Source organism: Acomys minous (genome assembly GCF_964271855.1).
Source record: "Acomys minous genome assembly, chromosome: 17".
NCBI classification, from domain to species: domain Eukaryota; kingdom Metazoa; phylum Chordata; class Mammalia; order Rodentia; family Muridae; genus Acomys; species Acomys minous.
In genome coordinates, this window is record NC_140500.1 from 24,673,485 (window position 1) to 24,700,283 (window position 26,799).

The following is a 26,799-nucleotide window of genomic DNA, read 5'->3' on the forward strand; positions in this document are numbered from 1 at the left end:
TAGGTGATCAGAGTATTTAAAAGTATTTTTATTATAAAGTTCTGGATCTAAGAAGTAATGTTACAGGACTAGGACAAATCTGAGATGGCCTCTTATCAAGCATGTGTGCCTTGCAGGATGGCACTGTGGCCCTCAGGTTCCACTCCTCCTTGAGGGATGGGGTCAGCCAGGTGATACAAGATTCTGCCGGGTCCCACTAGCTACAGTGAGTGCTTGGGGTCCTTTTGGTCTGCTGCCCTGGCACTGGGCTAAGTTCAGGCCAAGAGTCTCTTTTTTTTTTTTTTTTTTTTTTTGAGACAGGATTTCTCTGTGTGGCCTTGGCTGTCCTGGACTCCCTTTGTAGACCAGGCTGCCTCTGCCTCCTTGAGTGCTGTGACCACAGGTGTGTATCACTGCACCCAGCTTCAAAAGTCTCCTCTTGAATGCCGAAGACCAAACCTGACCTTCAGCAGCAGCCTTGGTCTTAAAATCCTTTCTATCCCACTTTTCATTTAAGTGATAGCTAATATTACATGATAATGTTTTATCATTTCTTTCTGTGATTTACACTGAATAAGGGCTATGATCCAACTGGTTCTGTAAACCAAAAGGTGACACTGCTTCCCACACAGCAGGAGACCCACAGAGAAGCCAATGTCCACACAAACCCAGGGTTCTAAACAGGGCACATGCCGTCAGAGGAGTCACTGCTAAATCACAGGCATGCGAGGTGGCTGGCTGGCTGTACTTTTAAGAGGTCAAACAGACCTTGACAGGTCGTGTAGATCACCTTCCTGCCTCTAAGACCAATGACTGCAGCCTCTAACCTTCGATGGCAATCAGACTAGGGAACCCTAAATCTCCAATACAGCTTCAATCAATTTATCCCTTTTCTCAGGACAAGATTTCACCATGCAGTTCTGGCTGGTCTCAAACTCAGTATGGATACCAGGTTAGCTTTGAACTCCTGATAATCTCCTTGCCTCTGCTTCCTACGTGCTGGGATTACAGGCAAGTGCCACCACATCTGGCCTGGGTATTTATCATTTAAAAGGCAGCATCTTTGAAAGATGGAGCCATGGGAAGCTTCAGGGGCTTGTTGGGTGTGAAAGAGGTGTGAGACATGCTGCACTGCAGTACCTGAGAGGTGGTGTGTGGGAGAGCACCTCACACTACAGAATGGGGAACCAAAACAAAAAAAACAAAAAGCTGCAGAGCGCAGCAAGTTCACCTGCTCTGAGAAACTGCAACAGGATGAACAGCTGGCAGTTCCAGCTGCAGGTTCCTCCCCCAGATTCTCCTAATTGAACCTTGAACCCTATCCCATAAGCAGTGACCCTCAACAGGGAGATGACTGTCCACAGGGGACGTTTGGCAATGTAGGAGGCATTTTTGGCTACCCGCACTGAAAGTGGGGAGCCACTGGCATCTAGTGGGTAGAAGCCAGCGATATTGCCAACCATTACCTTAATGCACAGGGCAGCCTCCTACAGAGAAGTACTGAAAGGTCAATGATGCCCAGGCTGACAAACTTCATTCTTGCCTTTCTGAATCGAGCATGAGCCCAAGCCCTTAGAATGACAACCAGGCCAATGTGAACACTATCTCAAGCCATTGTCACGCTAAGCAGAGAGCCCAATTCCCCCAGTGTCCTGTAATGTCCAGTCAGCAGCTGGCAGTCTAAGTTCCAGTGAGTACAACTAAAGCCATAGTCCTTTTGTCTTCGTTCTCATCTAAAAAAGCCGTTACTTCTTTCTTAGAGCCAATGCAACCCCAACCGCCACTGCCAGGATGGCCACCGCAGCAGCCCCTCCAAAGAGCAGCACAGCCTTGCCCTCAGCGGGCAGGGCACCCTTTGCTCCCGTGACAGCAGTGGCCTCCCCAGTGTGACTCTTTCTCCTGCCCCCTGTGCCCTCCTCACTCAGCTGGACAGCCCACTCCACCCCCTCCACAGCAGCAGGTCGCACTGTTGCCGCTTCCAGCTCTTCCTCACCAAACTCCACAAACACAGATGAAGTGGGGCTGGCTTTCTCAATTCTCTTCATTTCTGAGGCTTCCTTGGTAGTGATCTGTGGGAGCACGGGCGCAGAAGCCCCGGGGAACGCCTCCTCTGGCACCTCCTCCTTCTCCACATGCACAATGTCGGAGTTGGAAGAGTTGTTCTCACTCTTCTCCCCAGCCCCGCTGCTGTCTAAGCTTTTCACTTCTTCAGGATCCATTGCAATCTGCTGCCAGGACTCAGGCCCAAGAGACACTGGGAGGCTTTCGGTGTGCCAACTCTGGCTAGCGGACAGCGAGACAGGTAGGCTCTCCGACTGCCAAGACGTTGTCACTGTTGGAGACTCAGGGGGACTAACTTGTCCAGAGTTGTCACTGGGCAGTATATAAATGTCATTGCTGTCCTCTGCAATGATTCCAGGGAACTCCTCCTCAGGCTCAAGACTAAAGACGGTGCCCTGAAAAAGGGAGAATCCACACAAAGAAGTATAAATGTTTTAAACTATGCTGACCAGGGAAAAATCATTCTTGTCTAGCATCGAGTTTTAAGAGTAAAAACGCTGTAGAGCATCTGCAGTTTCAGAACAGGTATACTCATCTGTAGGCAAATGCAGGGAGGAGCTTTCCTTTTTTTTTTGAAAAAGATGCTTCTACCAGGGTTGGTCTCAAACTTTCCCTGCCCTTAAACAGGGTTTTTTTTTGTTTTGTTTTGGTTTGGTTTTTCGACAGAGTCTCTCTGTGTAGCCTTGGCCATCCTGGACTCACTTTGTAGACCAGGCTGGCCTCGAACTCACAGCGATCCGCCCGCCTCTGCCTCCCAAGTGCTGGGATTAAAGGCGTGCACCACCACACCTGGCTTAGGTTTTGTTTTTTTGTTTTTTGTTTTGTTTGTTTGTTTGTTTTTTGAGACAGGGTCTCTCTGTGTTAGCCTTGGCCGTCCTGGACTCACTTTGTAGGCCAGGCTGGCCTCGAACTCACAGCGATCCGCCCGCCTCTGCCTCCCGAGTGCTGGGATTAAAGGCGTGCCCCACCACACCCGGTGGTTTTTTTTTGTTGTGTTTTTTTAAATTGAAAAAAAAATGTTTTTTCCCATACAATATATTATGATTACACTTTTCCTTTCCCCCAACAGTCTCAAACTTCTAACTGTCCAGCTCTGGCCCTCTAAGTGCTGGAGTCACAGACCTGTGCCACCAGACCCTGACAAAAGGAAGAATTTCTAATTTAGAATTTTAGTATCCAGCAGGGCGTGGTGGCGCACGCCTTTAATCCCAGCACTTGGGAGGCAGAGGTGGGCGGATCGCTGTGAGTTCAAGGCCAGCCTGGTCTACAAGTGAATCCAGGATGGCCAAGGCTACACAGAGAAACCCTGTCTCGAAAACAAAACAACAACAACAACAACAAAAAAAACAATTTTAGTTTCCTTGAAACTAAAAAAATTAATTTTTAAAAATGGTATTCAGTGTGTATCATATACAGCCAATTAATTCAAAAAGCAGAGAAAATGAAAACAAGATCTTCTGCTCTGGGAATTTGCCATGGACCAAGTCAAAGTTCAGAGGAGAATGGTTCTTTGAGTGAAAGAAGGCACAGCAATTGCAGAACAATCATGGATTGCTGGCAGCGCAGGTCACCAGAAGGAGCAGTGCCAGCAGAGCTACCAGGGGCAGGCGGGGAGAGCGGACCGTCTGCTCTGCGCTGTGTACATGAGGAAGAGGAAGTTGAGCCAGGACAGACAGAACTAGAAATACGGACTTCACTCCGCAGCTAACAGTTACCACTGACATGGTGAAAAGTGCAACAGAGCTCCGCGCTAACCGTTACTCTGGGCCGTCTCGATGGCTGAGAAGAACAGATGCTTGCTGCCAAGCCTTATGGCCAGAGTTCAATCCCCAGAGGGTCACAGTAGGAGGACAGAGCTAATTCCTCAGGGCTGACCTCTGACCTCCACACATACACACAAATGAGTAAATGCAAAACTTTCAGGTTGATGGCCTAACATCTTTACTGTCTTTAGCAGGGTGCAGTGGTGTATGTCTGTATCCCAGTACTCCAAGAAGCTGAGCTAAAGGATCACTGAGTTCAGAAGCTCAGGCCAACCTAGAAAACACAGCAAGACCCAGTCACAAACAAAGCAAAACAAACTTATTTGGATACTGTGCCACATGAAGAGATGTTCCTACCTCCATAGGGAGATGCCTCAAATAGGCCAAAGGAAAATGTGCAGTCCTTAAAACAAAATTTGTGAGTAAAAGAGAAATACTTTGAATCCCAGCTCTGAAGGCACCAGCTATGTAGCTAGAGAGTGGATGCCCTGCCTGCTCTTCAGACTTCAATTTCCTCATAGATAAAATGGGAATAACCACCAAGGTAGCACTGAGAACTAAGTGTAGTCAGGTGTGGTGGCTCATCCCTCTAATCCTAGCACTCAGGGGGCAGAGGCAAGCGGATCACTGCGTGTGAGGACAACCCAGTCTATGTTATAAGAGGTCATCCAAAGTTACATAGTGAGATGCTGTTTCCGCAAACAAAGTCCAGCACTGCAGGGCGAGGGCAGTGAGATGGCTCAGGGGATAGAGGGGACAGAGGCACTCATATGCAGGCCAGATAAACTGACTTGAAACTAGAACCCATGCAAAAGGAGGAGGGGCCTTTCTCCGATCTGGAGTCCTACATGCATGCTATGGCATGTGCATGCACACACAATAATTTTTTTTTTTTTAAATCACGATGGGTGGTGGTGGTGTTCGCTTTTAGTCCATGCTCTGAGGAGGCAGAGGCAAGCAGATCTCTGTGAGTTCGAGGCCAGCCTGGACTACAGGATGAGTTCTAGGACAGCCAGGGCTATACAGAAACCCTGTATTTTAAAAAAAAATTACAGTGGTATATAGGGAAGTAGGTATATAATAAACAATGACTCTACATTAATTTCTAATATAGTACACAATACTATACAGGAAAACTGGAGGGGCAATGGGCTTTGAAGGGAGAAAGGCTTCTAGGAAGCACATGTGATAGTACACCCATGACCTATGACTCCACGATGATACACACTCATGACCTATGACTCCAGAGGCTAAAGGAGTAATCCGACCTAGGCTGCATTGTCAGTCAGTCAGTCTCTCTGTCTCTGTCTCTGTCTCTCACAAAAGCAAACAGGTAAAAATAACAATGATGATAAAAGCGACAGATGCTTCCCAGCTTTTGAGGAGGAGCCTAGCCTTTGGGAAGTTCCTCTGAATCTAACTGGAAGTATGCAGAAGAGAAATATTTAGGTGAGAAAGAGAAGGTGGGAGAAGTGGGGAGAAAGGGAAGACACTAAACAACTTAGGGATTTATTGGTCCAGTTCAGAAAGAAGAGACGAAGACCTATCCTAGCTGCTGTGATGACAGGACGTGGAAACCGAGGAAGGGGTCTGTCTGGAGACGGCTCAGTGGTTAAGAGCGCTGGCTGCTCTTGCAGAAAACCAGGGTTCAATTCCCAATACCCACATGGCAGCTCACAACTGTTTGCAACTCCAGTTCCAGAGGATTCAATGCTATCTTCTGGTTTCCACAGGCACCGGACACAAAAACAGTGCACAGACACACATGCAGCTAAAACACCATACACATAAAAAAGCAAAAAGTAAGCTGGGCGTGGTGGCGCACGCCTTTATCCCAGCACTCGGGAGGCAGAGGCAGGCGGATCGATGTAAGTTCCAGGCCAGCCTGGTCTACAAAGTGAGTCCAGGACAGCCAAGGCTACACAGAGAAACCCTGTCTCAAAAAAAAAAAAAACACCCAAAAACCAAAAAACAAAGCAAAAAAAGTGAAAACTGATCAGGAGAGATGACTCAGGGGTTAAAGACTCAGGTTCAATTCCCAGCAACCACACAATGGCTTACAACCATATGTAACTCCAGTTCCAGGGGCTCTGACACCCTCTTCTTGCAGGCATTCATGCAGGACGCAGACAAAATACTCATGAGATTTAAAAACACTGAGCAGGGGTTTTCATAGCAATTATATATATATATTCTTCTCTCATACACTACTTCCCAAGCAGTTTTCCATCCCTCAATGCCTCCTACATATCCCAACCCCACCCCCACCCCCTCTATCCCCACCCCTACACACACACTTGCTCTTTTCTTCTTTTTGTGCTAGCAATGGAATGCAGAGAATCATAAATGTCAATCAGGCCCAGGGCTGCATGCACCCCAGACCCAATAGTGTTCCTGCTTAGCTTCCTTCAGAGGATGCCTCCCCGTAGTGATATTCCTCATATATATTCCCAGCTTCAACCCCTGCTTTAACAAAAGAGGCCTCCCCCAGACCCACTCCTGTGGGAGCTCTCTTGACTCCTGTTGCCTCCATTAGCATAACAGCAACATCTCCTGACCTTCATCAATAATGTATGTTAACAAAAAGCCCGTTACAACCAAGAGAACTGCCATCAGCGGCAGAAGTCCCCGGGAGAAGCGCCACTTCCAGCTCACCTCTCTGTGCTCTCCACTCACCGTCTTGCTGACCCTTGAGCACAAGCATCTTTATGTACTCCTAACTGTGTATCTCTTGTTTTGTGGTCTTTAAGGCAAGGCCTCGCGTAGCCCACGCCAGCTTTGAACTCAACACGTGGCTGAGAGGACTGGAAAGACGGCTCAGTGATGAAGAGCATTCGCTGCTCCTCCAGCTCCCACACGACAGCTCACGACTACTTATAACGAGTTTCAGAAGACCCTACACCCTCTTCTGGCCTCCTCAGGCACCAGACACACATATAATACACAAGCATACATGTAGGTAAAACCACCATATATACACATATAAACAGACAAAATATGTAGCCAAAAAATGGCCTTCTAAATTCTTTATGACAGTATCTTTGTGACGCTAGCTGGCCTCAAACTCACAGAGATCCACCTGCCTTCCAAGTATTAGGGTTAAAGGTATAAGCCACTGGACTTAACTAATTTTATTACATTTATTTATTTAGTTTAGTTTTTGTTTGTTTGGTTTTGGTTTTTGGAAACAGGGTTTCTCTACGTAGCCCTGGCTGTCCTGGACTCGCTCTGTAGACCAGGCTGGCTTCAAACTCACCTGGGATTAAAGGCCTACGCCACCACTCTCAGCTTAGTTATTGTGTGTGTGTGTGTGTGTGTGTGTGTAAACACCACCACCCTGCCACTGTGTACATGTATGTATCATGGAGCATGTGACTATGAAGTCAGAGGAGTCAGCTCTCTCCGTCTACCATGTGAGTTCAGGGATTGGACCCAGGCCAGCAGCAAGCCCCTCCACCCACTGAGTCATCTCTCTGCCCCTCAACTCCTGATCCTCCTTGCTCTGCCTTCTGAGAGCTGGAAATACAGACTTATGCCACAAAGTTTGGCTCTGGTTTTGTTTTGTTTTGTTGGGGGTGGAGGTGTTGTTTGCTTCCAGACTGTCCTGGCCTCAATCTCTGAGATCCACTTGCTTCTGCCTCCCAAGTGCTAGGATTAAAGGTGTGCACCACCACCGTCCAGCTGTTTTTGTTTGATTTTTAAGACAGAGATTTGAACAACAGCTTGAAATGGCTGAAACACATAGCCCAGGCTAGGCTTGCATTTGCAATCCTCCCACCGCTGCCTTCTGGGTGTTGGGATTATAGGTACACACCATCCTCCATCCATCTATCTATCCATCCATCCATCTATCTATCCATCCATCCATCCATCCATCCATCCATCCATCCTTTCTCTCTTCTTTTCACTTCTCCCCTCTCTCTCCCTCCCCCTCCCCTGTGAGACACTCTCACAATGGAGCCCTGGCTGGCCTGGAACTGGTTATGCAAACCATGCTAGCCTTGAACTCACAGAGCTCTGCCTGCTCTGTCTCTGAGTGTTGGGATTATTAAAGGTATAAAAACCAGGCACAGCTTGTAACCATAATATAATATATCTAAATACAAGTTTTTCATTCTCTAAACATTTTCTGCTATTACTCTAGTAAAAGAATTCAGTATTTCCATAAAAATGTTCACACTTATTTATTAATTGGATGTGCACATCATGGCATGTGCCTGGAGGTTAGAGGACAATTTGCTGGAGTTAGTTTTCTCCTTCTACTTTGTGGGTCCCAGGGATTGTACTCAAGTCATGAGGCTGGCAGCAAGGCTGTCTCCAGAAAGCAAAGGGGGTGAAATGCAGAACAATGACAATTTCCTGAGATACATGCCCAGTACTACCCCTCCCCCCCCCAAAAAAAAGGAAAGGAAAGCTGCTGATACATGGAAAGTAGACTGTTGCATCTGGCTGGGTATCACTGTGTCTGCTCATAACTAGTACATTAGTCCTCACTGGTATTAGTCTATCTTAGGAAATCAATTCTCCTCCCTGCCTCTATTACAACCCTCTTACAGTCCATCAATATCTCGGATCATCAGATAATGGCTCAGTTCAATGCTATAAAATAGAGTGCTGCTAATTATCTGACCCCTCCAGTCAAAAAGCCAAGAGGGCAGGCCATGCACTGTTTAGATGACACACTGTCTTCCTGAGCACAGCCATGCTCTCCTTTGAAACTAAATGTAATTTTTTTAAAGGCACAGTACTATTATGAAACAAAACTAAGCGGCCTTCTCTATTCCTAGGGAGTGCGCTGAAGGGGTGTTAATTTTACCTTTCGCTTCATGGCTGGTGATCTAAACACCTCTGGTTTCATTTTCTCATCTGAGGATGGGTGGGCGCAATTCCAAAGCCCACCCTCACTGGTAAGTCCATCAAGGAAAGCACTCCCTCCAAGCTCTGCCAATAAACTTTTACCATTAATTCTCAGCCCTTACATACACTTTCAAGTATTCAGCTTCTAAGATGGAATCAGGTAACTGATTTTCTAAATGTTCAACAGGACATGAACAAAAATGCTTTTTGAACCCCTTTTAACATAAAGTAAGAAGTCAGTGAGTATTATAAGACCTTCTATAGAAGTTAACTACTGTTCACGTAGCTTGAGGCCCAGAGCCACAAGAGCATAGCTAAGAATCCAGCTCTGGGGTGGGGCTGCACAGCGTCCTCTCTAGCACTGAGGAAGGGGGAGGGGATCAACCAGGAACCAGCGGAACAATGCCCATCCCTGCACGGAGTTCCCAGAACTTACTAAACTAAGCTGACTTAGTCACAAACCACTTATACTTGGTCTCACACCAATGTTCATAGCATGAAACTGTTTTAAGGAAACCCCACCCTAAATGCACCCAAGAGAATCCTTATCCTAGAGTAAAAATAAATAACCCTTTTTCATGGCTGCTACTCTAAAATTGTAACAACAATCTTCAAATCAGAGGAAAGAGATAAAAGATTAATTTCATTTAAAATTGAAGACAAAAGTTTACAATAGTTTTTCTTTGTAATCCAAAACGGAATCTTTTTTGTCTAGTTCATAACAATGGAGAAAATAAAAAGCCTTACTGTTCAGTTACTGTTTCCTCAAGAAATTGCATGCATATCAACTTTAAAAAGGGCTACCCAAAAGGATTGATCCCAAAAAGACTGGGCAAAAACAGATACAGCTAGCTTTTGCAGCATTTGGCCAATATCTTATTTTTCTAAGGATACCCAAAAGATGTTTTCCCCCAAAGAGCAAAAAAGTAATTTTGAGAGAACGATGCCCCCATTCCCAATAAGTGGGGTGGCAGTTTTCAGTGGGTTATTAATGTTCATTTTTGCCTGTGGGGATTAGTTATGTTAATAGGAGTTCATTTAGGGATTTCTTTCTTCTATCCTTTTTTCTCTCTCTTATCTTTGTATCCTATCTACCGTTAGGGGAAAAGGGGGCAAGAAGGGAAGGATATAAGGGCAAGATATAAGAGAAAGATATAAGGAAGGATATAGATTTATAGAATAAAAAGTATATTACTGAATCTACTAGCCTCAAATATTTTACATTGGTATTCAAATATATTACATTGGTAATGTAGATTGATAGAAATTTAAGATTATTCTATTCAAATTTTGCTTTATGTATTGATATGGTATGTTGATGGAAACCTAAACTGTATATTGTAAGTTGGCAGAAACTTAAGATCATTTTGTTTGACATTTACTTAATGTATTATACATGGACAGCTTATTTGAAAAGGTGAAAGATAACTGCTGCCCTTTCAGGAAACAAACTTACTCACAATGTAGTAATGCCAGGAAATGAAGAGTGAGAGCAGAAGGAGAAGAACGTGACTCAGTCACAGCACACAGATCTCACCTGCCCTAACTGGGTAGCAGGCAAATGCAAGTCACAGCCAAGGAAACAGAGGTCAAACTTAAAGATGAGAAAACAGAAAGCCATACAAACACTTACAGACACACCTAGCAGCTTGCCATTTACAAAAGTGAAAATTTTCCTTCCTTTTCTCTCGTTCTTTTCTTTTTTAAGATAGCTCTGACTATGTAGTTATGCTGGCTTGGAACTCACTGTGAAGCCCAGGCTGGCCTCAAACTCACGGTTCTCCTTCCTCTACCTCCAAAGTGCTGAGATTATATACCTGTGCCACCAGGGTTGGCTTAGAAAGACATTGAGAGCTGTCAATTCAGTACTTAATGCAAAGTGCCTTAAAGGCGATTCATGCTGACATCTGTGTCAGAGACAGCTGCACCTCTGACAGACCTCAGGGCAGTCAACATCCTTGCAGGGGGAAGGAGGCTCACGACACCCTCTCTGAACTGAGGAGCTATGGACAGCTAATGGCTTCTGGGACAAGAGTCATTGTTATTTAAGGGTGTAGCTCCTGGTACATCAATCACACCTCAGTGGATGGTTCCACACCCCACCCAGGAGTACATGGGCAGTGCCAACTGGACTTGATGGGCTGTATATTTAAAACAAAACAAAACACTCCATGAAGTTGGAGATGGAAAAGTAACAGGGGTAGATCTGGGAGAAGAGAGAAAAGGGGAATAAATGTGACCAAAACTCATATGTATGAAAATTTCAAAGAATTTATAAAGGGGAAAAGGAAACTAGTACCTTATTTTTACCTTTTTTTTTGGTTTATTTATTTTACATATGAGTGCTCTGCCTGCATGTACACCTTCAAGCCAGAAGAGGGCATTAGATCCAAGTATAGATAGAAGGTTGTGACTCACCATGTGGTTGCTGGGACTTGAAGTCTGGTCCTCTGGAAGAGCAGTGATCACGTCACAATGAGGAAGAGCAGCCAGTGCTCTTAACTGCCCCTTATTTTTATTTATTTATTTTTGAAGATTTATTTACCATTTATACAGTGATCTTGTATGTACACTTGCACACCAGAAGAGGACACCAGATCTCATTATAGATGGTTGTGAGCCACCATGTGGGTGCTGGGAACTGAACTCAGGACCTTTGGAAGAGCAGCCAGTGCTCTTAACCTCTTTTATTATCATCATTTTTTGAGTCAGTCTCTCTCAGCTCCCAGGCTGGCCTTCAACTCCTGACCCTCTTGCCTCTACACTCAGAAGGACTGGGCTCAGGTCTATGGCTTCAGTGCCTTAGCTGGTTTTTATTTTTTAAGGCTTTCTTAATTTTGTTTGCTTTTGTGGTTTGTTTGCATGTGTGGCCTCTCTCTGCGGTGTGCAGGTGTGTGAGTGGTGCCCGTGGTGGTCAGAGATCAGCCTTGGGCCCTGGCCCTTGTTTTCCACGCAGTTTGAAGCTCAAGCTATTTGCTGGATGTCACTGCTTGCACCAAGCTAGGTTCTGCGGACTCTCCTCCCCCACCCACCACCTACCCACTTTCCAAAGCAGCTCATTCTACCAGGGAAAGGTGAGGGACAACTGCACAACTGCAAGGTGAAGCACCAACTCACGCCCAGCTGGGAAAGCCCTGGGTTTTGTTCTCAGTCTTCCCACCCTCCCCTTCCCTTATGTCCTCACTCAGCTCTAAGAACCCAGTGACTCTTGTGGGCAGCATGCACCCAGCTTCTAAAGGTGGGCTGTGCTGGTACTTGTGGCTAAAATTCCTTCTAAAATTTCCCCAAATGAAGTATTCTTCCCCTTCCCCCTGGCTCAGTCTTTCTTCTTATGGTTTTTCAAGACAGGGTTTCTCTGTGTAGCCTTGGCTGTCCTGGACTCACTTTGTAGACCAGGCTGGCCTCGAACTGAGAGATCCACTTGCCTCTGCCTCCAAGTGCTGGGATTAAATAAACTCCAACTGTGCTTTAAAATGTTTTCTTTTTTTCATGGAGGAAGGAAGCTAGCTAAAAAGGATCATTGTGAAGTGATCACTGCTCTTCCAGAGGACCAGAGTTCAATTCCCAGCACCACATCAGGTGCTCACAACCACCTGTGGCTCCAGCTCCAGAGGGATCAGACGGCTCTAGTCCCTGTGGGTACCTGCCTTCTTCATCTCTGTACCTGCCTTCTTCATCTCTTAGGTATCCCGAATATTGCTGTTGTTGTTGCTGTTGTTGTTAGCATGAAGTATTTCATAACTAACAACCATCTATAAGCACCACATACATCAATGTATTTGCTTAAGTGACGTCAAATGGTATGAACAGCCTTCCCATTGCTTGTCATCCAGCACTAGCACAGACCTGCACAAAGACCTGGGCTACGGGCGTACCTCAGCAGGGCGGTACTTGCCCACCAGAAATAAGACCATGGGTTCCACTCCAGCAAATAAATATTTAAAACTTCTAAAAACAAGTGTGGTGGCACATGGCCTCCAGCACTCAGGAGGCAGAGGCAGATGGATCTCGACAAGGAGTCCAGGACAGTCAGGGCTACACAGAGAAACCCTGTCTCAAAAAAACCAAAAAAATAAAAAGATAAAATAAAATAAACACAAACTTAGTTATTCTAAAGAAAAGTTTTGAGTAGTCATACCCAGCCACCTTGCTGAATGATGAACTCGGAGGCATGGTCCTCCAGATACGTCACGCCGAACTGCAGCAGTGAACTCAAAGGCTCTTGACCTCGTCGTGTCAATTCCAGAAGCATTTGTTGTAGCAAAACTAGAGGCACCAAAATCTTCAATGCAAAGATGAAAACACAAAACACATGAAAGTTGAAATTCTTATGACAGATTTTTTAAAAAACTAATTTATTTTTATTTTATGTGCATTGGTGTTTTGCCTATATGTGTCGGTGTGAGGGTGCCAGGTCCCCTGGAACTGGAGTTACAGACAGTTGTGAGCTGCCATGTGGGTGCTGGGAATTGAGCCCTGGTCCTCTAAAAGAGCAGCCAGTGCTCTTAACCACTAAACCATCTCTCCTGCCCCCTTATAACAGATTTTATGTTCAACTGTTGAAAATCTTAGTGGAGACATATAATTATGGTTATTTAAGTCTCACTATGATAGAACATCAACTCCTGCTAAAAATTTTCAGACTATTGTATGTGAAGGAGAAAAAGTGGCTTTTGAAAATAACTATGTGTAAAACACAGAAATTGATAAAAATTAATTAATTATAATGATAATATACAAAAACAATTGAACAAAAACTAATCTAAAAACTGCAGCCACCCACCTGTTAAAAAGAACTAGATTGGCAGATGTGCATGGTGGTGCACGCCTTTAATCTTAATCCCAGCACTCGGAGGGCAAACTCTGAGTTCAAAACCAGCCTGATCTACAAAGTGAGTCTAGATAGGCAGGGATACACAGAGGAACCCTGTCTCGAAAACCAAAAGCAAACAAACAAAAAAGCTAGATTTTTCAGTACCCAATTACCAAAATTTAAGTCAACACAAATATTCACATGTACACACATACATTGTAACTTACAATGTCTCTGAAAAAAAAAATGCAAACCCAGCAACATCATTCACTTAGAGGAAGTAGGTGACAGAAGCCAGGGTGAAGGAAAGTTTTATCTTTCATTCTAGTGTTCCTATACAATTTTTTTGAGGCAGGGTTTCTCTGTGCAGCCCTGGCTGTCCTGGAACTCATTCTGTAGACCAGGCTGGCCCCGAACTCAGATATCAACGTGCTTCTGCCTCCCACGTGCTGGGAATAAAAATGTGAGCCCTCACCACCCATCTTATTTCTATACTTTTTACATTTTGCACCATGCTTTTATTATCTGTTTGAAAGCAAGGACTCAGCCCAGCGTGGTGGTGCACACCTTTAATCCCAGCATTCGAGAGGCAGAGGCAGGCGGATCACTGTGAGTTCGAGGCCAGCCTGGTCTACAAAGGGAGTCCAGGACAGGCAGGGATACAGAGAGAGACCCTGTCTTGAAAAACAAACAAAACAAAAAAAAAAGAAAAGAAAGAAAGGACTTTCATGGCTGCTATTGTGAGAGAGGTCTCATGCTGTCACTCAGGCTGGCTTCACACTTGTGGCAATCCTTATATGAGTGCTGAGGTTACAGGTGTGAGGGATTACACTTGGCAAAACAATAACTTTTAAAAATTATGAGCTACTTTATCAGAGTCATAAAAAATGAAATGCAAAAAGAGGCATTATAAATGATACCTAATAACCTTGTGGCTTAATATTTAAAATAATCATAATTTACAACAGAAACTAGCTACAGTCTATTGCCTTCTTAAAAAAAAATCAATTGCACATAGAAAGGGGAAAAAAAAGCAAAAACTAAAGGGCAGAGGATACCTCAGTGGCAGAATATGGAGGCTCTGGTTCACTCCATAACCCCGAGTGTGGTGGCACACAACTGTAATCCCAGCACTCTGGAGGCAGAGGCAAACGGATCACTGTGAGTTCGAGACCAGCCTGGTCTACAAAGTCCAGGACAGCCAAGCTACACAGAGAAACCCTGTCTCAAAAAAACAAAACAAAAACAAAAAAACCAACCAAACCAAACAAAACAAAAGAGCTTGGCTCATGGGTCCTCAGAAGCCATAGCAGGGAAAGATATGCTAGATAGTTACATGCACAGAAGAAATAAAAAGCTAGAGACAAGGGAGGAGAAGAGGGAAGGAGAAAAGAGGAGGGCAAATTAACCCATGTCATGCGGCCGTCTGTGTGCAGGCTCTTGTCTAAAACATCAAAGTCTCTCCATGACCTAAGAAGGAATGCACGAGGAAATAAACCAATTTCAGTGCCTTGTTACTGGATTGCCAAGGAAATAATAAAATGACAAAGTATTTCCTCAAAAGAAAACAAACATTAACATGAGCTCATGCGTCAGCCCAATACTCTGGCTTTTGCTTGAGGAAAAGCAGCCTGGAGGGAATCTGCTTTGAAGTCTGAATGGAAGAATACAACACATATCTTCATTTTCTGATATTCACAAAGAACTGCAGCTTGAAATACATTAAAACTCTTTTCTAGTACTGATGGAAAAGGGGCTATGAAGAAGAATAAGATAGGCCTTTTACATTAAAAAAATGCATCAAGCTGTTTAAAACAAAAAGTGAAAAGACTGTTTTTTCTAGCCCTGATACTGTGCTCTGGGCAGGAGCAGGTAAAGGATGGCCTGAGAATCAGTCTTGCAAATTCCTACCACATCAACCTCAAAGGCCTGCGATGTCCTGTACTGCAAAGCACTGTACATTCTTATAACAATCCACAATGCTGTAACATTTTGGGGCTGGGCGTGCTTAACCTCCCATTATCTATTGGGGAAATAAACTGCGAACATCTTATTTTATGAGTCACTACATAAAATAACATTTCATTTGTTGCAAACTGTATCTTCCATATTTATCAACAAAAAGAAGCTATCTCATTTTACATATAATAAATGAGTAATAAATGTGAGGGCTTCTATCACCTTTAGCATTGATTAGTCTCTAGTCACCGCAGCTCCAGTTTGTCACCTGATCTCTGTTCAGTGTTTTCACTGTTCCTTTTCCGTTCCAATTAGTCTTGGATGGCAGTAACCAGAAGACACACTTCACTTTATGGCACTAGCATTTTCTCTTCGGCTGCTAATATTCTTGTTGACACACGTCTTAGCAGATATGATTCATTTCCTCCCCATTCATTCCTCACACTATTTTGGTTTTTTGAAATTACATGTATTAGGGGCTGGAGAGATGGCTCAGAGGTTAAGAGCACTGGCTGCTCTTCCAGAGGTCCTGAGTTCAATTCCCAGCAACCACATGATGGCTCACAACCAGCTAGCATGTGATCTGATGCCCTCTTCTGGCTTGCAGGGGTATGTACTGGCAGAGCAATGTATACATGATTAAATAAAATAAATAAATCTTTTTTTAAAAATTTGACTGGGGAGGTGGTAGTCTAAGAGTGCTGTGTGTGTGTGTGTGTGTGTGTGTGTGTGTGTGTGTGCGCGCGCGTGCGCGCGCGCCCGCCAGAGGACAGTGCATTCTCTTGTACCACCTTGTAGGTCCCAGGGATCAAACTCAGGTCATCAGGCTTGATAAGAAGTATCTTTACTGTTGAGCCATTTTGTCACCCATTTTGTTTTGCTTAAAAAGGGGTCTCAAGGCTGGGCGTGGTGGCACACACCTTTAATCCCAGCAATCAGGAGGCAGAGGCAGGCGGATCTCTCTGAGTTCAAGGACAGCCTGATCTACAAAGCGAGTCCAGGACAGCCAAGGCTACACAGAGAAAAGAAGAAGAAAAAGGAAAAAAGAAGGGGTCTCAAAAGCCAGGCATGGGGGTGCACGCCTGTAATTCCAACACTCAGGAGAGTTCAATTCCCAGCAACCACATGGTAACTCACAACTGGCTAACTTGAAAGATGGTGCCCTCTTCTGGGGTGTAGGCATACATGCAGGCAAAATACTGTGTACATGAGAAATAAGTAAATCCTTAAAATGAAAGAGGGGCTATGTTTCACATAGCTGAAGATGGCCTTGACCACCTGATTCTCCTACTTCCACCTCCCCAGCATTAGGACTGCATATGCACCACCACACCCCGTCATAATAACCATTAAGTGACTGCTACGTTGGGCTCCCTTATCTGACAGACCTTTCCTAATGGACCTCCAGGCCTACTCACTTTTATTTGGGTTTCTTTGTTTTGTTTTATTTGAGACATGTCTCATGTACCCTAGGCTGGCCCAGAGAGCATCACATAGCTGAGGATGGCGCTGAATTCCTGATTCCTTGCCTCTACCTCCCAACTGCTGGCATCACAGACATAGCACTATACCCAGTTTAGGAGCATTAGTTTTTAAATACAATGTAGAGTGTCTTTACATACTACAACTTACTTTCCTATACAAGAAGCATCAATGGTTACTTCTAAGTAGGGCTAGATGTAGCTCAGTTGGTAAAGTACCTGCTTAGCATCCATGAAGCAACACATAAAACTGGGTGCTAGTGGTTCAAGCTTGAACTGGAAGATTACATGTTAATAACCAGAAGCTTAGAAGTTCAAGTTCATCTCTGACCACATAGCTAGCCTAGGTCAGCCTGGGTTACATGAGATGCTGTTCCCAAAAATAAAATTAAAATTAAAAAAAGAGAAAAGTTAAGTGACTTCTACAACTCATCTGTGTCAACTGTGTCAATTCTATAATTTAAAACAATTATTTTTTATTTTTAGTACTTTGCAGTTTTACTTTTTAAGTGTTAAACAGAATACTTATCTTCTTATTCCTTGGGGGGAGGGGCAAGACAGAGTTTCTGTGGGTAGCCCTGCTGTCCTGGAACTCACTCTGTAGACCAGACTGGCCTCAAATTCAGAGATCTGCCTGCCTCTGCAGTGGGGTGCAACACTGCCGAACTTTCTTTTTTATTATTTTTAAAAATAAATTTTAAAAAGATTTTGTTTATTTATTACTATGTATACAGTGGTCTATTTGCATGTACACCTGCATGCCAGAAGACGGTACCAGATCTCATCATAGATGGGTGTGAACCACCATGTAGTTACTGGGAATTGAACTCAGGACCTCTGGTAGACAGTGCTCTTACCTGCTGAGCTATCTCTCCAGCCCTATCTTTTTATTCATATTCTAAGTAATTTCCTTATGGGCAACAGTATTCTGCATATGGAATATTTATTCCTTGGAATTCTTAGAATGGATTGTTTAGGAACCTTTCAGCATCAGAAAGGATAGTTCTGCTGGCTTACTTTTACTCACAGACTTCTTTAATTCCCTCACAGAGAATGGGGCAGAAAGACAAAAAAATGTGTAGTTTGGCACTGAAAAGAATATAAACAAATGTAAAGGTGCAGCGAAAGTGTACGCAAAAGAGAAGTTGTAGTTCATATTATATATATAATTGCATAGGCAGGCAGATCACTATGAGTTCAAGGCCAGCCTGATCTACAAAGCAAATCCAAGAAGACGGCCAAGGTTACACAGAGAGATCCTGTCTCGAAAAACAAAAATAAATAAATAAATAAATAAATAAATAAATAAAATGTGCATTGGTATTTTATCTGCATGTATGTCTGTGTGAGAGTGTCAGATCTTGGGAGTTACAGACAGGTAACTGCAGACAAGTTACAGACAACTTAGTTGTACTGTGGACAAACTTCCTGCTCTGCCCTGGAAGGCAAGACCTCTTTCAATTTGAGGCACCAATCTGTGAAAAGGCTTGTTTGAAAGGAAAGAATTTGGCCAGGCGTGGTGGCGCATGCCTTTAATTCCAGCACTTGGGAGGCAGAGGCAGGCGGATCGCTGTGAGTTCAAGGCCAGCCTGGTCTACAAAGTGAGTCCAGGACAGCCAGGGCTACACAGAGAAACCCTGTCTCGAAAAACCAAAAAAGAAAGGAAGGAAAGAATTTGAACTAAGAATATAGTTTAAGAGGTTCCCCTGCTCAAAAACAACGACCTTGACAACCACATGACGGGCAACCACATGACATAGTGGAAAGGGTAGAACCAAGAGATCTTACCTGGCTGCTAGTCAAGAGATCCTACTCATGTGATTTAACCCTTTCCTGAATAGTCATCAACTTAAGTAAATAAATAACAGAGCGAAAGCTCGTTGTGCTGGGGCTGTGGTTCACCAGTACAGTTTTCCTGAGCTGCACACAGTCCTGGGGATGCTCGGTCAGCAGGATACCCCACCCCTTCCCAGCCTCCACACAGGGCAACAAAATAACCCCCAGCGCGCTCTTCAAAGGAGAGTTTGGAATGACTGAATGACATATAAACTATAAAACACAAATGGCTCTCTTAATCTTGTAAGAGAAACCATAGGTAATTATCAATTAAACAAACATCCCAGTCTTCTGCAAGACATGTTAGCATACATGTTAACAAAGAACTGCCTAAGTGTCATGTTTAACACAGAGAAATCAAGAAATGACAGGCAGCTCAAGGAGCATAGAAAAGGACAGCATACTACAGAGCACATATTTTGAGGCACACTGTAGAATCTTGCAGCATTAATTAAAAAAAAAAGTTACAGCAAAAATATCCACTTAACACAATATGGATTTATGCATTATTTAGTGATTACAGTTCTATGCTGTGTGATGCTAACAATTCTTTTTATAATTTATATTAGCACTAAAATTTCGTAAGAGCAAAGATAGTTTGGTTAATACCTTATTCCATCCAGTGGCATGAACTGCAGCCTCCGTTGTACATTCACGGTATGTCTGATATGTCACTGGCCTGTAGAGATTTTTTTAAAAGTCTGTGTCACCAAAAAGGGCTAAAGTTTCCAATAAAAAAAAAACATACAGACACTACTTTGTTGCTGAACTTTTGACTAATATGATTAGAATTGTTCAATATAGTCCCCCCCTTTTTTTTCAAGATATGGCTTTTAATATTTGGTATGTGTTTTTCCCAAAACATTCTCTATATTGCTGGGGAGTCATTATAGTATAACAAGATAAATGTGTATTCTAGTCATTGTTTTTTAATTACTTGGAATTTATCTGGTAGAACCTCTATGTTGCAGATAAATGCCTGAATTACATATATAGAATCAAACAGCATCATGTAAAACTTAACACAGTTAAATGAAAACACAATCTATTTTCTTAAGGCAGCGATGGAACACATCTTTAATCCTAGCACTTGGGAGGCAGAAGCAGGTGGATCTCTAAGTTCAAGGCTAGTCTGGTCTACAAAATGAGTTCCACAATAGACACGCACGCACGCACAGAGAAAAAAAATCTGTCTTAAAAACACAGAAAAAAGAAGTGTCAACGTTAAAAATTATAAGTAAGTCAAAGACTTTTTAAGACTAAGGTTACAAAGAACTGGAACAGACAGGGGTAGTAAGTGGTGTCCTGTCTTTTAGTTGCTGTCTAATACAAAACCCTGAGAAAAGCCTGCTCCCACACATCCCTATCATCCCAGCACTGAAGAAGCTGAGTAATAGGACAGCCTGGGCTACACAGTGAATACCAGACCAGTTAGGGCAACATAGCAAAAGCCTGTCTCAAAAACAACAAATCTACCCGTTAGTCCTAAACTTAGATCCAAGCCCTGAGACATTGCCAGAGACTACAAGTCTTATTGAAATTTGCTGAAGAACTTTAAGCACCGTTTCCTGTATACTTTTAAAACAAAACAAACAAACAAACAAACAAATATGGTGCCAAATAAGGTGAAGGCAACAATACCTTGGAAAATAAACTTACACTTCCCATTTGGAGTATTAAGAGACTAACAGATTTTTTTTTAAAAAGTGGAAGCCAGGTATAGTGGTGCATGCTCTTAGTCCAAGCACTCAAGAGACAAAGGCAGGCAGAACTCCGTGTCTTCAAGGCCAGCCTGATCTACACAGTTAAGTTCCAAGACAGCCAGGGTTATGTAGAGAGACCCTGTCTCAAAACAAACAAAACTATAAATAAATAGATAAATTAAAAAATAAAAAGTGGGAGGATTCTTGGTTTTATAGGTTTTAAAAATCCAATTTCTCTCTGTTCTGATTACTCTAGTCCATGAATTTTTCAGCACATGAATATATAAGAATAACCACCACTAGCCGGGCGGTGATGGCGCACACCTGTAATCCCAGCACTCAGAGGCAGAGGCAGGCGGATCTTAATGAGTTCAAAGTCAGCCTGGTCTACAGAGTGAGTTCCAGGATAGACAAGGATACACAGAGAAACGCTGTTTTGAGAAAACAGAATAAAATAATTGCCACGTATTAGTGGCCTAGTATATTTATATTTTATATTGCATCATATAGCATCAGTTAGGAAGGCAAAGTTAGAAAAAGCTAAGAGACAACATATCCCCAAACCATGCCCGGCCAACACTCAATTGGATATGAGCCCAACAGCACACTACTTCCATTTCAAGGGTTTTGATATATGCCACAAAAATGTCTAGACGTCACATGTAGCTTTAAAAAAATTTGGAGTTCGAGGCCAACCTGGTCTACAAAAGTGAGTCCAGGACAGCTAAGGCTACACAGAGAAACCCTGTCTCAATAAACCAAAAAAAGAAAAAAAATTGAAACGTACCTATTGTGCTTAAAATATTAACACACACTGGATTTCAAAGAGTCAGTCAGGAAAAAAAAAAAGAATGTGAAATCTCAATAAGATTTTGAGGTTTTTTAAGTATTTTGACTATACTGGTTTAAAATACATTAAAATTTTCTTTATGTGTTTGCGAGATGTTTTTCCTTCATGTGACGGGCACTATACCTACCGAGCAGCACTAGTCTAGATTGCAGGACATCACTGCGATGGCACAGTGATCACTCTGCTGCAGCAGCTCACTACCACAGTGCAAGCACAACACAGACACAGTGCTGCCATCACACAGCAGCTCACTACCACAGTGCAAGCACAACACAGACACAGTGCTGCCGTCACACAGCAGCTCACTACCACAGTGCAAACACAGCACAGACACAGTGCTGCCGTCACACAGCAGCTCACTACCACAGTGCAAGCACACACAGACACAGTGCTGCCGTCACACAGCAGCTCACTACCACAGTGCAAGCACACACAGACACAGTGCTGCCGTCACACAGCAGCTCACTACCACAGTGCAAACACACACAGACACAGTGCTGCCGTCACACAGCAGCTCACTACCACAGTGCAAGCACAGCACAGACACAGTGCTGCCGTCACACAGCAGCTCACTACCACAGTGCAAACACACACAGACACAGTGCTGCCGTCACACAGCAGCTCACTACCACAGTGCAAACACAGCACAGACACAGTGCTGCCGTCACACAGCAGCTCACTACCACAGTGCAAACACAGCACAGACACAGTGCTGCCGTCACACAGCAGCTCACTACCACAGTGCAAGCACAGCACAGACACAGTGCTGCCGTCACACAGCAGCTCACTACCACAGTGCAAGCACAGCACAGACACAGTGCTGCCGTCACACAGCAGCTCACTACTACAGTGCAAGCACACACAGACACAGTGCTGCCATCACACAGCAGCTCACTACTACAGTGCAAGCACACACAGACACAGTGCTGCCATCACACAGCAGCTCACTACCACAGTGCAAACACAGCACAGACACAGTGCTGCCGTCACACAGCAGCTCACTACCACAGTGCAAGCACAGCACAGACACAATGCTGCCGTCACACAGCAGCTCACTACCACAGTGCAAGCACAGCACAGACACAGTGCTGCCGTCACACAGCAGCTCACTACCACAGTGCAAGCACAGCACAGACACAGTGCTGCCGTCACACAGCAGCTCACTACCACAGTGCAAACACAGCACAGACACAGTGCTGCCGTCACACAGCAGCTCACTACCACAGTGCAAGCACAGCACAGACACAGTGCTGCCATCACACAGCAGCTCACTACCACAGTGCAAGCACAGCACAGACACAGTGCTGCCGTCACACAGCAGCTCACTACCACAGTGCAAACACAGCACAGACACAGTGCTGCCGTCACACAGCAGCTCACTACCACAGTGCAAACACAACACACTCTCTGTGGTGTTTGAGATTCTGTGAAACATCTTAGGATACATCCTAAGTCCTGTGAAACTCAAAATTCACCAGCAACTCCACCACCCTCCTCCCTTTATCTCCCTGAAGCTTCCCCTGAGGCCATCAGACTAAGTACTTTATCAAGAATGAAACATGATTTAAAAAATTAGATACACACACATACATGCACATGAAAAATGTAACAGGTTAAAACATTCATGTTTTAATACAAAGAAAAGCAAGGAACCGAATACCAGCCTTCCTTAAGAGGTCTAAGAAAGAGGGTATCTTTAGAAATCAAGGGTATTTCATATAGAGAGTTCAAGATGAATTCCCCTACTTTATCAAAACCATTTGGAGTAGGAGATATTTCCACTTTAAGATACTGCCTTTGGAGCTGGAGAGATGGCTCAGAGGTTAAAAGCACTGTCTGTTCTTCTAGAGGTCCTGAGTTCAATTCCCAGCAACCACATGGTAACTCTCAATCATCTATAATGAGATCTGGTGCCCTCTTCGGGCATGTATATGAAATTAAAAAAAAAAAGAAAAAAGAAAAGATACTGTTTTCTTCAAAAATAATTATATCATTATTTAGGGCTTGGGAAAAGTAAATATTCATGCAAACTAGTTTTCTCTTAAAGTAAAAAGAAACTCAGGGCATGGTGGCACAAAGCTTTAATGCTATCCCTTGTAAGGCAGAGGCAAGGTGAATCTCTGTGAATTCCAGGCCAGCTAAGATTCCATAGTAAGAGACCCTATTTAGAAAAACAGAATTGTATCATTCTGTTCATTGGAGGATTGGTAATTTCTCAGCCAAGTTACAATTAACAAATGTAGAAATTGACATGTGAAGAATGAAACAATTTGCATTAAGGAGCTGCAGAAAGAACTCAGCAGTTAAGATTAAGGTTACTTCCTGCCCCTGCTCAGTTCCAAGCACCCACACTGGGATCTGTTGCTCCTGGTCCAGGGACCCAACACCTGCCTCAGGCCTCCTTGGCATTAGCACACATATAAATAAAAATAAAGTCTTTAAGGCCAGACATGGTGGCAGCACATGCCTTTAATCAACACTTAGGAGACAAAGGTAAATGGATCTCTGTGAATTCAGGTCAAGCCTGGAATAAAGGGAGATCCTGTCTTAAAAAAGACAAAGAAAAAAAATAGAATTTAAAAAATTTTTATTTAATATTACTTTATGTGTTTTGCCTACGTTCAACTGTGTGAGGTGTTGGATTCCCTGAAACTGGAGTTACAGACAGTTGTGAGCTGCCATGTGGTTGCTGGGAATTGAACTTAGGTCCTCTGGAAGAGCAGCCAATGCTCTTACCCAATGGGCATCTCCCCGGCCCAGAACACTTTAAGGCTGTAATCTCTATATACACAAGAACGAACATTTAAGGACAGGGAATCTTGATGAAGCCTGCTTCAGCTCCGCAGGCCCATGGAGCTCAGGGACAGCAGCTCTCTGAGCACTTCTGGAAAGCCATGCCCCCTACCCAAATTTCCTGGCCACTCCACTCAGATTGTTCTTTCCACTTTTTTTTTTTTTAAAGACAGGGTTTCTCTGTGTAGCCCTGGCTGTCCTGGACTCACTTTGTAGACCAGGCTGGACTGGAACTCAGAGATCCGCTTGCCTCTGCCTCCCAAGTGCCAGGATTAAAGGCGAGAGCTACTTTCCACATTTATTTAAGTTTGTGTCTGAGACAGAAAATCCAACGATGGTTTCATTTCACTGAGTATAATTTGAAATTTTGTATTTGCTTGTTTCACCAGAATATACAGGAATAACCCCTAATTATTGCCTGATAAGACACAGCCAACTATAACCCTGGACTACATGTAATCTCCTTACTACAACAGTGATTTGGCATCTGAATTTCAGCCTTTTGGTGAGGAACACATTTCCCCCTGAGAACCACTGTTATCAATTCATGCTAATCCTGTAATGCATACTGACTCCTCACGGTTCTCATCGCAGAATTAGGGGAAGCCGACTCTTGGGACTGATCCTAAGTGAAGTGGTCCTATTCTAGCACACTCGCCTGTTCACTGGCTTCTCGATTTTAGCTTTCCTATGCTGAGGTCATGGCTGCAAAGGAGCTCACTGTAGGAGAAGTTGCTCACAGGCAGATGGGCAAACCGAAAGGATAACATTGTCTGTGTTTAGAATCGTATCTAACATGCAAAGAGAATGCTAACCACACATTACAGTGCACAATCCCCCAGCCAGATAAAGATGGAATTAAACGGAACAGAAACAAAGAGTGATTAGGACAAGGGCCATAGCCTGTGTTCCTAACACAGTACATGTATCTGTTGAAACCTGACAGCTCAACTGGTTAAAAAAAAAACATGAGATCTTTGTTGGAATATTTAAATCCCTACTTTGAGGCAAATCTGGCATTCAAAACACAAAGCAGATGCTTTAAGGAGCACAGAGGAAGGAAAGGTGAAGAGCTGCCTAAGGCAAAGCCTCAGCCACGCAGCCTCTGCACGACCCAGGCACTACTTGGAGAAGAAGCACCCCACTCCACAACTCCAACTCACTGGCTGAGGATTGTGTGCAGTGCTTTATGCAAAGGCTCTTTCAGATCCTGTGACACCCTTTCTCCAAGGCGGGCCAAGCAGTCTTCTATTGAACTTTCAGGGTTAGCAGGGCTGAACACTGGTGAGGTGTGACAGTCAAAGCCTGTGCTGGTGAAGGCTGAAGACAAAGAAAGACCAGAATTAATAGACGGTACTGAGGCTGCAGAGATTGGCAGCTGCCAAGAACAGAGGACTAGGGTTTGATTCCCAGTACCCAGTACCAGGGGATCCAAAGCTCTTTTCTGGGCCTGCATGGATACTAGGCACACACATGGTACACATGCAGACAAAACATCCATACACATAAAAAATAAAAGCCGGGCATGGTTGTACACACTTTTAATCCCAGCACTTGAGAGGCAGAGGCAGGCAGATCTCTGTGAGTTACAGGCCTGCCTGGTCTACAAAGTAAGTCCAGGACAGCCAAGGCTACACAGAGAAACCCTATCTCAATCCCCCACCAAAAAAAGAAAAAACAAATATAAAAAATAAAAGTACCGGGGGCTGGAGAGATGGCTCAGAGGTTAAGAGCACTGACTGCTCTTCCAAAAGGTCCTGAGTTCAATTCCCAGCAACCACATGGTGGCTCACAGCCATCCATAATGTGATCTGATGCCTTTTTCTGGCCTGCAGGTGTACATGCAGACAGAATACTGTATACAGAATAATAAATAAATCTTTAAAAATAAAATAAAATAAAAGTACCAAGAGTTGTGCTATAAGCCAGGTGTAATGGCGCACACCTGTAAGTCTGACACTCAGGATTCTGAGGCAAAAGGACCTCAAGTAGGAAACCTGCCTGGGCTACACGGGGAGTTCAAATCAGCTGGGCAAGAACCTGTATAAAAAACAAGCAAACAAACAAGGTATGGTGGCACATGCCTTTAAAACCAGCACTTGAAAGGTAGAGGCAGGCACATCCCGCAAGGCCAGTCTTGCCTACAAATTCAGTTCTGAGACAGACAGACAAATAAATAAATACACAAAGGTAGGCATGGTAGCACACTATGGAGGTAGAGGCAGGATGATTGAGAATTCAAGACTAGCCTTGGCTACATAGTAAATCTAAGGCCAACCTGGGATCCAATGAGATCCAGCCTCAAAAAAACAAAAATATAAGAAAAAAAAGAAGAAGAAGAAGAAAGAAAAGAAAGCCCATGAAACTAAGGTATTTATTGTTAAGAACAAGAGTTATAAAATACTTAGAGAGATAATCATTATACATACTAACCTTGGCTGGAATACAAATGTGATAGGTTCTAGATTTTAAGGTTTTATTGTTTTGTTTTTTAGATGGAGGTCTCCCTACATAGCCCTTGATTTTGAACTCATGCTTCTCCTTCCTCAGTCTCCTAAGTGCTAGGATTGTAGGCAAAAACCATTACCAATGGCTTATTTATAAATTTGTATTTATTTATTTACTTACTTACTTATTTTTGCGAGTGTATGTATCACTACAGCTTCTCCTGGTATTTACTATGTAGCCCAGGCTGGCCTCAAAA

General features: G+C 43.7%; 1 protein-coding gene across 3 annotated transcripts in view; it reads right to left on the minus strand.

The window, feature by feature from the left end:
* Positions 1-26,799, minus strand: part of BCL2L13 (BCL2 like 13) — a 45,664-nt gene continuing 18,865 nt past the window's right edge. Inside the window, exons 4-7 of one of the 3 annotated variants that reach the window (XM_084766800.1) lie at positions 25,259-25,415; positions 19,359-19,428; positions 12,799-12,942; positions 1-2,435 (exon numbers count right to left, since the gene is read on the minus strand). In XM_084766800.1, the coding sequence (XP_084622926.1) occupies positions 1,725-2,435; positions 12,799-12,942; positions 19,359-19,428; positions 25,259-25,415 (1,082 nt within the window). In that variant the 3' untranslated portion in view covers positions 1-1,724. Of the gene's footprint in view, positions 2,436-12,798; positions 12,943-19,358; positions 19,429-25,258; positions 25,416-26,799 lie in introns of those variants that run through there. The other 2 variants (XM_084766801.1, XM_084766802.1) reach the window with 2 other exon arrangements.